This window comes from Acipenser ruthenus, chromosome 48 (genome assembly GCF_902713425.1).
Source record: "Acipenser ruthenus chromosome 48, fAciRut3.2 maternal haplotype, whole genome shotgun sequence".
Lineage (NCBI taxonomy): Eukaryota > Metazoa > Chordata > Actinopteri > Acipenseriformes > Acipenseridae > Acipenser > Acipenser ruthenus.
This window is the reverse complement of record NC_081236.1, coordinates 6013789-6027361: the sequence shown is the minus strand read 5'-3', so window position 1 is coordinate 6027361 and position 13573 is coordinate 6013789. Positions and strand designations below refer to the sequence as shown.

Below are 13573 nucleotides of genomic sequence, written 5' to 3'. Positions count from 1 at the left end.
CACACACACACACACAGGGGTCAACAAGGCTGAACACACACACACACACACGGGTCAGCAAGGCTGAACACACACACACACACAGGGGTAAACAAGGCTGAACCCACACACACACAGGGATCAGCAAGGCTGAGCACACACACACACACACACACACACAGGGGTCAACAAGGCTGAACAAAAACACACACACACACACACACACAGGGGTCAGCAAGGCTGAACACACACACACACACACACAGGGATCAACAAGGCTGAACACACACACACACACAGGGGTCAGCAAGGCTGAACACACACACACACACACACACACACACACACATGGGTCAACAAGGCTGAACACACACACACACAGGGATCAACAAGGCTGAACACACACACACACACACACAGGGGTCAACAAGGCTGAACACACACACACACAGGGGTCAAGAAGGCTGAACACACACACAGGGATCAACAAGGCTGAACACACACACACACACACACACAGGGATCAACAAGGCTGAACACACACACAAACGGGTCAACAAGGCTGAACACACACACACACACACACAAAGGGGTCAACAAGGCTGAACACACACACACACACAGGGGTCAGCAAGGCTGAACACACACACACACACACACACACACACACACACACACACAGGGGTCAACAAGGCTGAACACACACACACACAGGGGTCAACAAGGCTGAACACACACACACACAGGGGTCAACAAGGCTGAACACACACACACACACACACACACAGGGGTCAACAAGGCTGAACACACACAGGGATCAACAAGGCTGAACACACACACACACTCACAAAGGGGTCAACAAGGCTGAACACACACACACACAGGGGTCAGCAAGGCTGAACACACACACACACAGGGGTCAAGAAGGCTGAACACACACACACACAGAGGTCAACAAGGCTGAACACACACACACATGGATCAACAAGGCTGAACACACACACACACACACACACACACACACACACAGGGATCAACAAGGCTGAACACACACACACACACACACACACACAGGGGTAAACAAGGCTGAACACATACACACACACACACACAGGGGTCAGCAAGGCTGAACACACACACACAAGGGTCAACAAGGCTGAACACACACACACACACACACAGGGGTCAGCAAGGCTGAACACACACACACACACATACAGGGATCAACAAGGCTGAACACACACACACACAGGGGTCAAGAAGGCTGAACACACACACACACAGAGGTCAACAAGGCTGAACACACACACACATGGATCAACAAGGCTGAACACACACACACACACACACACACACACACACACAGGGATCAACAAGGCTGAACACACACACACACACACACACACACAGGGGTAAACAAGGCTGAACACATACACACACACACACACAGGGGTCAGCAAGGCTGAACACACACACACAAGGGTCAACAAGGCTGAACACACACACACACACACACAGGGGTCAGCAAGGCTGAACACACACACACACACACATACAGGGATCAACAAGGCTGAACACACACACACACACACAGGGATCAACAAGGCTGAACACACACACACACACAGGGATCAACAAGGCTGAACACACACACACACACACACACAGGGGTCAACAAGGCTGAACACACACACACACACACGGGTCAGCAAGGCTGAACACACACACACACACAGGGGTAAACAAGGCTGAACAAACACACACACACACACACACACACACACACACACAGGGGTCAACAAGGCTGAACAAACACACACACACACACACACAGGGGTCAGCAAGGCTGAACACACACACACACACACACACACAGGGATCAACAAGGCTGAACACACACACACACACACACACACACATGGGTCAACAAGGCTGAACACACACACACACAGGGATCAACAAGGCTGAACACACACACACACACACAGGGGTCAACAAGGCTGAACACACACACACACAGGGGTCAACAAGGCTGAACACACACACAGGGATCAACAAGGCTGAACACACACACACACACACACACACAGGGATCAACAAGGCTGAACACACACACAAACGGGTCAACAAGGCTGAACACACACACACACACACACACAGGGATCAACAAGGCTGAACACACACACACACACACAGGGGTCAACAAGGCTGAACACACACACAAACGGGTCAACAAGGCTGAACACACACACACACACACACACACAGGGATCAACAAGGCTGAACACACACACAAACGGGTCAACAAGGCTGAACACACACACACACACAAAGGGGTCAACAAGGCTGAACACACACACACACACAGGGGTCAGCAAGGCTGAACACACACACACACACACACACACACACACACACACAGGTGTCAACAAGGCTGAACACACACACACACACACACACACACACACACACAGGGATCAACAAGGCTGAACACACACACACACACACACACACACACACAGGGATCAACAAGGCTGAACACACACACACACACACACACACACAGGGGTAAACAAGGCTGAACACACACACACACACACACACAGGGGTCAGCAAGGCTGAACACACACACACAAGGGTCAACAAGGCTGAACACACACACACACACACACAGGGGTCAGCAAGGCTGAACACACACACATACACACATACAGGGATCAACTAGGCTGAACACACACACACACACACACACACACACAGGGATCAACAAGGCTGAACACACACACACACACAGGGGTCAACAAGGCTGAACACACACACACACATACAGGGATCAACAAGGCTGAACACACACACATACACACACACACACAGGGATCAACAAGGCTGAACACACACACACACACAGGGGTCAACAAGGCTGAACACACACACACACATACAGGGATCAACAAGGCTGAACACACACACATACACACACACACACACACACACACACACACACACACACAGGGGTCAGCAAGGCTGAACACACACACACACATACAGGGATCAACAAGGCTGAACACACACACACACACACACACACACACACACAAACAGGGATCAACAAGGCTGAACACACACACACAAACGGGTCAACAAGGCTGATCACACACACACACACACACAGAGGGATCAACAAGGCTGAACACACACACACACACCCACACACACACAGGAGTCAACAAGGCTGAACACACACACACACACAGGGATCAACAAGGCTGAACACACACACACACACACACACACAGGGGTCAACAAGGCTGAACACACACACACACACACGGGTCAGCAAGGCTGAACACACACACACACACAGGGGTAAACAAGGCTGAACCCACACACACACAGGGATCAGCAAGGCTGAGCACACACACACACACACACACACACACAGGGGTCAACAAGGCTGAACAAACACACACACACACACACACACACACAGGGGTCAGCAAGGCTGAACACACACACACACACACACACACAGGGATCAACAAGGCTGAACACACACACACACACAGGGGTCAGCAAGGCTGAACACACACACACACACACACACACACACACATGGGTCAACAAGGCTGAACACACACACACACAGGGATCAACAAGGCTGAACACACACACACACACACAGGGGTCAACAAGGCTGAACACACACACACACAGGGGTCAACAAGGCTGAACACACACACAGGGATCAACAAGGCTGAACACACACACACACACACACACACAGGGATCAACAAGGCTGAACACACACACAAACGGGTCAACAAGGCTGAACACACACACACACACACACAAAGGGGTCAACAAGGCTGAACACACACACACACACAGGGGTCAGCAAGGCTGAACACACACACACACACACACACACACACACAGGGGTCAACAAGGCTGAACACACACACACACACACACACAGGGATCAACAAGGCTGAACACACACACACACACACACACACACACAGGGATCAACAAGGCTGAACACACACACACACACACACACACACACACACAGGGATCAACAAGGCTGAACACACACACACACACACACAGGGGTTAACAAGGCTGAACACACACACACACTCACAAAGGGGTCAACAAGGCTGAACACACACACACACACAGTGGTCAGCAAGGCTGAACACACACACACACACACACAGGGATCAACAAGGCTGAACACACACACACACAGGGGTCAAGAAGGCTGAACACACACACACAGGGGTCAACAAGGCTGAACACACACACACAGGGATCAACAAGGCTGAACACACACACACACACACACACACACACACACACAGGGATCAACAAGGCTGAACACACACACACACACACACACACACAGGGGTAAACAAGGCTGAACACATACACACACACAAACACAGGGGTCAGCAAGGCTGAACACACACACACAAGGGTCAACAAGGCTGAACACACACACACACACACACAGGGGTCAGCAAGGCTGAACACACACACACACACACATACAGGGATCAACAAGGCTGAACACACACACACACACAGGGATCAACAAGGCTGAACACACACACACACACAGGGGTCAACAAGGCTGAACACACACACACATACAGGGATCAACAAGGCTGAACACACACACATACACACACACACACAAAAACACACACACACACACACAGGGGTCAGCAAGGCTGAACACACACACACACACATACAGGGATCAACAAGGCTGAACACACACACACACACACACACACACACACACACAAACAGGGATCAACAAGGCTGAACACACACACACACACACACAGGGGTCAGCAAGGCTGAACACACACACACACACACAGGGGTCAACAAGGCTGAAAACACACACACACACACACACAGGAGTCAACAAGGCTGAACACACACACACACACAGGGATCAACAAGGCTGAACACACACACACACACACACACAGAGGGATCAACAAGGCTGAACACACACACACACACACACACACACACACACAGGGGTCAACAAGGCTGAACACACACACACACACACGGGTCAGCAAGGCTGAACACACACACACACACAGGGGTAAACAAGGCTGAACCCACACACACACAGGGATCAGCAAGGCTGAGCACACACACACACACACACACACAGGGGTCAACAAGGCTGAACAAACACACACACACACACACACACAGGGGTCAGCAAGCCTGAACACACACACACACACACACACACACAGGGATCAACAAGGCTGAACACACACACACACACAGGGGTCAGCAAGGCTGAACACACACACACACACACACACACACACACACATGGGTCAACAAGGCTGAACACACACACACACAGGGATCAACAAGGCTGAACACACACACACATACACAGGGGTCAACAAGGCTGAACACACACACACACAGGGGTCAACAAGGCTGAACACACACACAGGGATCAACAAGGCTGAACACACACACACACACACACACACACAGGGATCAACAAGGCTGAACACACACACAAACGGGTCAACAAGGCTGAACACACACACACACACACAAAGGGGTCAAGAAGGCTGAACACACACACACACACACACACACACACACACACACAGGGGTCAACAAGGCTGAACACACACACACACAGGGGTCAACAAGGCTGAACACACACACACACACACACACAGGGGTCAACATGGCTGAACACACACAGGGATCAACAAGGCTGAACACACACACACACTCACAAAGGGGTCAACAAGGCTGAACACACACACACACAGGGGTCAGCAAGGCTGAACACACACACACACACACACACAGGGATCAACAAGGCTGAACACACACACACACAGGGGTCAAGAAGGCTGAACACACACACACACACACACACACACACACACACAGGGATCAACAAGGCTGAACACACACACACACACACACACAGGGGTAAACAAGGCTGAACACATACACACACACACACACAGGGGTCAGCAAGGCTGAACACACACACACAAGGGTCAACAAGGCTGAACACACACACACACACACACAGGGGTCAGCAAGGCTGAACACACACACACACACATACAGGGATCAACAAGGCTGAACACACACACACACACACAGGGATCAACAAGGCTGAACACACACACACACACAGGGGTCAACAAGGCTGAACACACACACACACATACAGGGATCAACAAGGCTGAACAGACACACACACACACAGGGGCCAACAAGGCTGAACACACACACACACACACAGGGATCAACAAGGCTGAACACACACACACACACACACAGAGGGATCAACAAGGCTGAACACACACACACACACACACACACACACAGGGGTCAACAAGGCTGAACACACACACACACACACGGGTCAGCAAGGCTGAACACACACACACACACACACACACAGGGGTAAACAAGGCTGAACACACACACACACACACAGATAGTGACACACACAAAGGTACTGACACACACACAGACTGAGACACGCACACACAGGTACTGACACACAGACACACAGGTACTGACACAGACACACACACATAGATAGTGACTCACACACACAGGTACTGACACAGACACACACACAGGTACTGACACGCACACACACACGTACTGACACACACACAGGTAGTGACCCACACACACACACAGGTAGTGACACACACAGGTACTGTCACACACACACACACACACACACACTCACAGGTACTGACACACACACACACACACACACACACTCACAGGTACTGACACACACACACACACACAGGTACTGACACACACACACACACACAAACTCACAGGTACTGACACACACACACACACACACACACACACAGGTACTGACACAGACACACACACACACACAGGTACTGACACAGACACACACACAGGTACTGACACAGACACACACACGCACAGGTACACTTATGCTATGCACTTTAGCTGCCAGTTAAATATTTAACTAAATGTTAAATCTAGTTAAGTGATTTAAGATTTATTTAAATATTTAGCTAAATGTTAAATCTAGTTAAGAGATTTAAGATGTATTTAAATATTTACCCAACTGTTAAATCTTGTAACTCGATTTCTAAATGATATCTGAATGCACACATTTATAAAAAGCTGTATTTATTTTCTCCTCATTTCTGGCAGCCCATACTAACGGCGCTCGGAACTTTGGCATTTTTAAATCCTAACGGTCTCTGCTCAGCGGAGTGGAATGTTCAGGAGCCGGTTGCCTAGCAGCGTCTCCGCCTCCTTCTCTGCCCCGCCCCCTCTCTCCCTCTCTCGTTGCTCCAGCTAGGAGTTCACATTCAGCTTCCTTAGATTATATAGCGCCATTCTTTACTAACTTTTACAAATGAGCTTATTGGAGGCTTCGTGTTTTTAAGATGGTTCAGGTGCAGTCCGGGCAGACTGACTGCAGCACCATTACAGTATACCGCACTGCGCTCGGCTTTGTGTGGAGGCTGATACACAAAATACACACTGAGACACAAACACACACACACACTTAGACAAACAAACTGAGACACACACACACACAAGCTGAGACACACACACTGAGACACACACACACACACACTTAGACAAACAAACTGAGACACACACACACACACAAGCTGAGACACACACACTGAGACACCCACACACAGGTACAATTATGTTATGTTAGAGGCAAGTTAAATATTTAACTAAATGTTAAATCTAGCTAAGAGATTTAAGATTTATTTAAATATTTAGCTATCAGTGACTTCACACACCTCCGTGACCTCACACACAGGTCTCAGCTGTTGGTGTTCTGAGCTGGCATCAGTGTAGATGTTATTTTCTGAGCTGAGCTGAGCTTTCATGGCATCGGAGATCTTGGCTTTTTTTGAGCTGGCATGGCACAGAGATGTTAGTTTCTAAGCAAATAAATTACTTCATACAGCACAGATATACTGCTAGCTTATGTAATTTACTTGCCCAAATTTGGTCTCATTTCCCTAGCATGATCCATGGTGTGAGACAAAGCATATTAAAAGTTAACATTAAACATTAAAAGCGTTACTTCTTCACTTTACCAATGTCAGCAGAAACCCAGATAACAAGAAGTTCCATTTAAGAACAATGATGTGGTTTTTGCTCAATTCTCACAGGCAGCAAAGCGCTATACTCATGCATCACAAGGTTGAACGACAAGACTGGTGATTGCAAACTACTGATGTGCACCAGCCATGTACAGCTTGATGTTAAGAGTCCATTAACCCTGCGTTGATTCAGAGCTTACACAGGAAAATCACACAGTGTTTACAGTTTCAATGATTTCTCACTTCCTTCAACATTTAAATGGGAAGCATCAGTAACGGATTGTATAATGAAAAGGAACAAAGGCTGATGAAATAATAAGAGCTCATGCCATTTAACTGGAACAGTGTGTACCCTGCCCCACACGCGGTGCGTGCTTATCAGAGAAAAACTGCTTGTTCCAATTGTATAGTGTGTTATTATGAGTTCCGTGACACTTACCTAAAGTTAGAGCATGTCACTTTTAACAAAAGTAAGGGATTTTAAACCAGTTTGAATTGGTTTGATTATGGTTTGTACACAGGCTCAAAACAGCTTATTAAGCAGAAACAAAGTTTTGATCATCCCTCCGAGGTCACAGCTGCACTCTGAGTTATGAAAAGCCAGTCACTCCCACATGGGTGTATTTGGGGTCACATGCCAGGCTAAACAGCTACAAGGTCAGGGAAGCAAGAGTTTTAAAATCCTTGCACAGTACTTGAATTTGGTGTTATGTTTGCATCCTATAGTAACATAATATATATATTTTTTATTTTTTAATTGTTTATTTACAGATTACCAGATATTCATTTTTAATTCATCAATAAAAACACCCTGAACTGCAGCAGTGACACTAACGCTTTGTTTTAATTAGGGAAGATGTCCAGGAAACACTGTCTAGTGTCTTTAGACCTCCATCCAATTTACATTTTCCCGCTAAGGTTTTAGAGAAGGTGGGAGCTGGCCAATGCAATATATTTCTTGGTGATAACCAAATACTTGAAAAGTTTCAATCGGGTTTTAGATCTGGTGACAGTACAGAGACTGCCCTAGTCAAAGTGCTGAATGATTTACTAATGAGCGCAGACTCCAGTCACATATTCATTCAATTATCCACTATCTCCTGTGGTGACCCCAGGGCTCCATTCTTGGCCCCTCACTATTCTCCTTATACATGCTACCATTGGGCATGATTATCTGTAAACACCATGTACATGTTCACTGTGATGCTGACGACACACAACTTTACATCTCTGTGAAACCTGGGGATATATCGGTTGTCTCCACCCTAATTGCATGTCTGTCGGAGGTGGAAAGCTGGATGTCCCAACATTTTTTGCAGTTAAATTCAGGTAACTGAAGTTGGAGCAGAAATTGGAGTTGGTAAATTCTATAAAAACTAATTTAGGTAAATATAATTCAAATATAAATTCCAAAGCCAGAAACCTGGGATTTGTAATTGATTCTGATTTATGATTTGAGGGTCATATTCACAATACCACTAAAGTGTCCTTTTATTATTTATGTAACATTGCCAAGATAAGGTCTTTTTATCATTGCCTGATGCTGAGAAGCTAATTCATGCATTTGTTTCATCTAGACTGGCTCACTGCAATGCTCTGTTATCTGGGCTACCAAATCATGCCTTATTCTGTTTGCAGCTTGTTCAAAATGCAGCTGCCAGGGTGTTAAGTAGAACAAAGAAGAAAGAGCCCATAACTCCAGTATGGGCTGCACTTCACTGGCTTCCAGTACGTTTTCGAATTGATTTGAAGGTCTTGCTGCTGACTTGCAAGGCGCTCCATGGTCTGGCTCCTGACTATCTAAAGAGCTCCTGTGCCCACATGCACCTGTCCCTGCTCTAAGGTCAGCCGACTCCAGTCATTTGCTTGTTCCAAAGATTAAGACCAAGAGAAAGGTTGAAAGAACTTTAAGCTATAATAACACACCAAGACTGTGGAATAGATTTCCATGCGACATCAGAGAAGCAGAGTCACTGCATGTTTATAAATCAAGGTTAAAAACTCATTTTTTTAGATTAGCTTTTGAATCCTGGTTTTATGTATCAATCTGTTATTATTTTAAACTTATTCACTGTATTTCTGTTTTTAAACAGTTGTTGCTTACTTTTCATTAATATCACCAATTTTGCTGTAAAAATGGTGTTTAATTCTGTGTTTTGTTGTTTTTTTATTGTATTGTAAAGCACTTTGAGACACTGTGTGAAAGGTGCTATATAAATAAAGAAACTTTAAAACGTTACATCACTGCTTTCTAGCTATTATTAGTGGGAAGATAAAGCAGTGATGTGAGTAACTAGACAGGGTTTCTTGGCCATCTTCAATAATAAAAACTTGTAATAGTCATCTTCCCACTAAAACTAGCTAGAAAGCAGTGATTTGTGTAACTACACAATGTTTGCTACATTACTCAAATATATCAATACCCATCATGCCAGTAAGAACTGCCAGAAAAGTCGTTTGTGTCTTTTGCCATTTTCCCACTGCAGACTGTATTAATAACAGTATTTCTCCTGAAAATGTGCATTCAACTGCATATTTCACAATTACAGATGTGTTAAGAGGTGTCTATCAAAGCACAGTAAATAAAGCATAGACATTATTGTAGTGGCCTCTAGTGTCAGTGAGAGTAATTGCAGGCACTCACCCCAGTCATCCTGATCTTCTTTTCAGTAGGACCCTTGTTGATGCCACCATGCCGTGTTCATTTCACAAACAAAGGGCCGGCCACACCCGTGCATCACAAACAACTAAACTTGAATCTAAACTAAATGGAACTCAGATTGTGCTGCGCTTTGTATTATAATAGGATCCAGTCTTACACAATGACAATTTTTTTTCTTTGGTATCATCGTGCATTAATTTCTGATACATATTATTCTTTTAAAATGAACTCTTAAAGGGAAGCTCTGCACCGGCTGTGGAATGCAACTCTGTCACATGACACGTTTGCATTCCGCAGCAAAGCAGCTGTGTGAGCATGGACACCTGTCCCTGCAGAGCAGAGCAGCAAGTGGGAAATGGGAATAAATAGTTCTGTACTGCGATATTAAAATTTAATTTCACTCTTAATTATATAAATTTGTAGAGGGGGAAACTGGTTTCCATCTTCTTTACATGGAATGGTTAAAAGTACTGAATTCTAGCTCTAAACTTGCTGACGTTTTGCAATACCCAGGAGCTGTGCACGAGCTGTTACCAGAGGGGAAGATGAACCAGCACCTTGGAAAACAGGAATTCTGTACAGCATCACACACAAATCATGACAAACAAACAATTTATCATTTATTGTACATTAGATCATTAAAAAAAATAAAAAGCATGATTAGTTGTAACTTACACTGTTATTTTCACTACCTAAAAGTTTCCCAGCCCCTCCTCTATATCCTCTGAATGCAGAGTCTGCCCGGGTGCTGTGTCACAACATGATGAAGAATCCAGCACTGAACCACTGAGAGAGGCACAGCGCTGCTATTCAATGAGAACCACTCAGAGAGGCACAGCGCTGCTATTCAATGAGAACCACTCAGAGAGGCACAGCGCTGCTATTCAATGAGAACCACTCAGAGAGGCGCAGCACTGCTATTCAATGAGAACCACTCAGAGAGGCACAGCACTGCTATTCAATTTGATGCAACAAGCTTCAAATAAGCAGCATGTATTTTTTGAGTACAATTTAGACGTAGGTGTTGTTTTTAGCATTGCTTAGTATGTTGTTGTATAAATTATTAAGAAATCGTTAAATCAGGACACACAAGGTTTAAAATATACAGTCAAGTCTCATTAGAACTCAGATTACACAATCTGACTTTCTGTACACATGCCTGCTACACGGGGCAGTTTAGAAAAGCAGACACAAACAAGACAATCCACATTGCAAAGAGACACGTCACGCAATACTCACTCACTCATGTCATAATACAGTCATGCGACACTATCATTTCCATTAGTTTTAGAATCGTGTTGAATTTACAAGACAAATCCTCCAGGCGGTTGCCCAGTAAGGACGCTGCAGTCTTGTCTCTGGGATGCTTCATCCGGGGTCGGGATACTCAATTTATTTATTTTCAAGTTAATGAAGTTCAAATGTTAAATCCTCAAACTCATTTCCACACTGAGTTATTGATTTCTCCTGACTCGTCCATCAGATGAGGTGTGGAATAGTTTCCTTTCTGCATATTCCCGCTCCCAGGCACTGACTGCATTGACAGCCTGAGTTAAACTGACAGCAGAGAAGCCTCTTGTGACGTGTCCGCATCACCACCCACTTTTAGAGTTTTAAATGCATGCTCTTAAGAGTGATCTACAAAACAGTTATTACACAGGGATTCGTAATGCAAGGTTAATATTATTTTCCCCTCATGAGTGAAAAGTCCCATTGAACATGGTTTTTAAAGTTTCTCTCTTCTGTGAATTCGCTGGTGTTTTTGAAGGACTTGTTTCACACTGAAACTCTTCCCACAGTCCGAGCAGTGATATGGTTTCTCTCCTGTGTGAGTTCGCTGGTGTCCTTTTAGGCTTCCTAACTGTCTGAAACTCTTCCCACAGTCAGAGCAGTGATACGGTTTCTCTCCTGTGTGAGTCCACTGGTGGTATTGAAGGCTTTGTTTCACACTGAAACTCTTCCCACAGTCAGAGCAGCGATACGGTTTCTCTCCTGTGTGAGTTCGCTGGTGGTATTGAAGGCTTTGTTTCACACTGAAACTCTTCCCACAGTCAGAGCAGCGATACGGTTTCTCTCCTGTGTGAGTTCGCTGGTGTGCTTTCAGGGTTCCTGAGTGACCGAAACTCTTCCCACAGTCAGAGCAGCGATACGGTTTCTCTCCTGTGTGAGTTCGCTGGTGGTTTTGAAGACCTTGTTTCACACTGAAACTCTTCCCACAGTCAGAGCAGCGATACGGTTTCTCTCCTCTGTGAGTTCGCTGGTGTGCTTTCAGGTTTCCTGAGCAACTAAAACTCTTCCCACAGTCAGAGCAGCGATATGGTTTCTCTCTTGTATGTTTGCTGGTGTGAAACAAGGTATCCTGACTGACTGAAACTCTTCCCAAAGTCATAGCAGTGATACGGTTTCTTTCCTGTGTAAGTCCGCTGGGTTTTGTTTAAATGCCCTAACAGCGTGAAACCTTTCCCACAGTCAGGATATTCTCCACCGCCTGCCCTCACTTTAGCTGCTGGACTGGAACCTGGAAAACATGAACAGGAAAGAAAGTAAGAGGGGCTGCTTGTAGGCTTAAGGTTGGTTCATACTTCAGACTGACAATTTCTGGTTGGAGTCGAGGGTCTCCGACCCTGTGTGACAGGTTGAATAATGTCATCCACACTCCTGCCACAGGTGTATGAACCAAACCTTAGGGCATGTGCAGGGCTGATTAACACATGATCCCTGACATTCGAACTGAGGCATGCATCTCAAAATCAAAATTGTTCTGACGGGTGTTATG

The 13573-nt window shown here is 46.0% G+C and overlaps 2 protein-coding genes across 2 annotated transcripts in view; both read right to left on the bottom strand.

Moving 5' to 3' along the window:
• The window catches only part of LOC131721205 (zinc finger protein ZFP2-like), a 104013-nt gene that overhangs the window by 81145 nt on the left and 9295 nt on the right, over positions 1–13573 (bottom strand). The gene's annotated exons all lie outside the window — the stretch shown is intronic.
• Positions 11405–13573, bottom strand: part of LOC117404829 (zinc finger protein 585A-like) — a 44220-nt gene continuing 42051 nt past the window's right edge. The window contains exon 4 of the mRNA XM_059014612.1: positions 11405–13125. Coding sequence (XP_058870595.1) covers positions 12524–13125 — 602 coding nt within the window. The 3' untranslated portion in view covers positions 11405–12523. The remainder of the gene's footprint in view (positions 13126–13573) is intronic.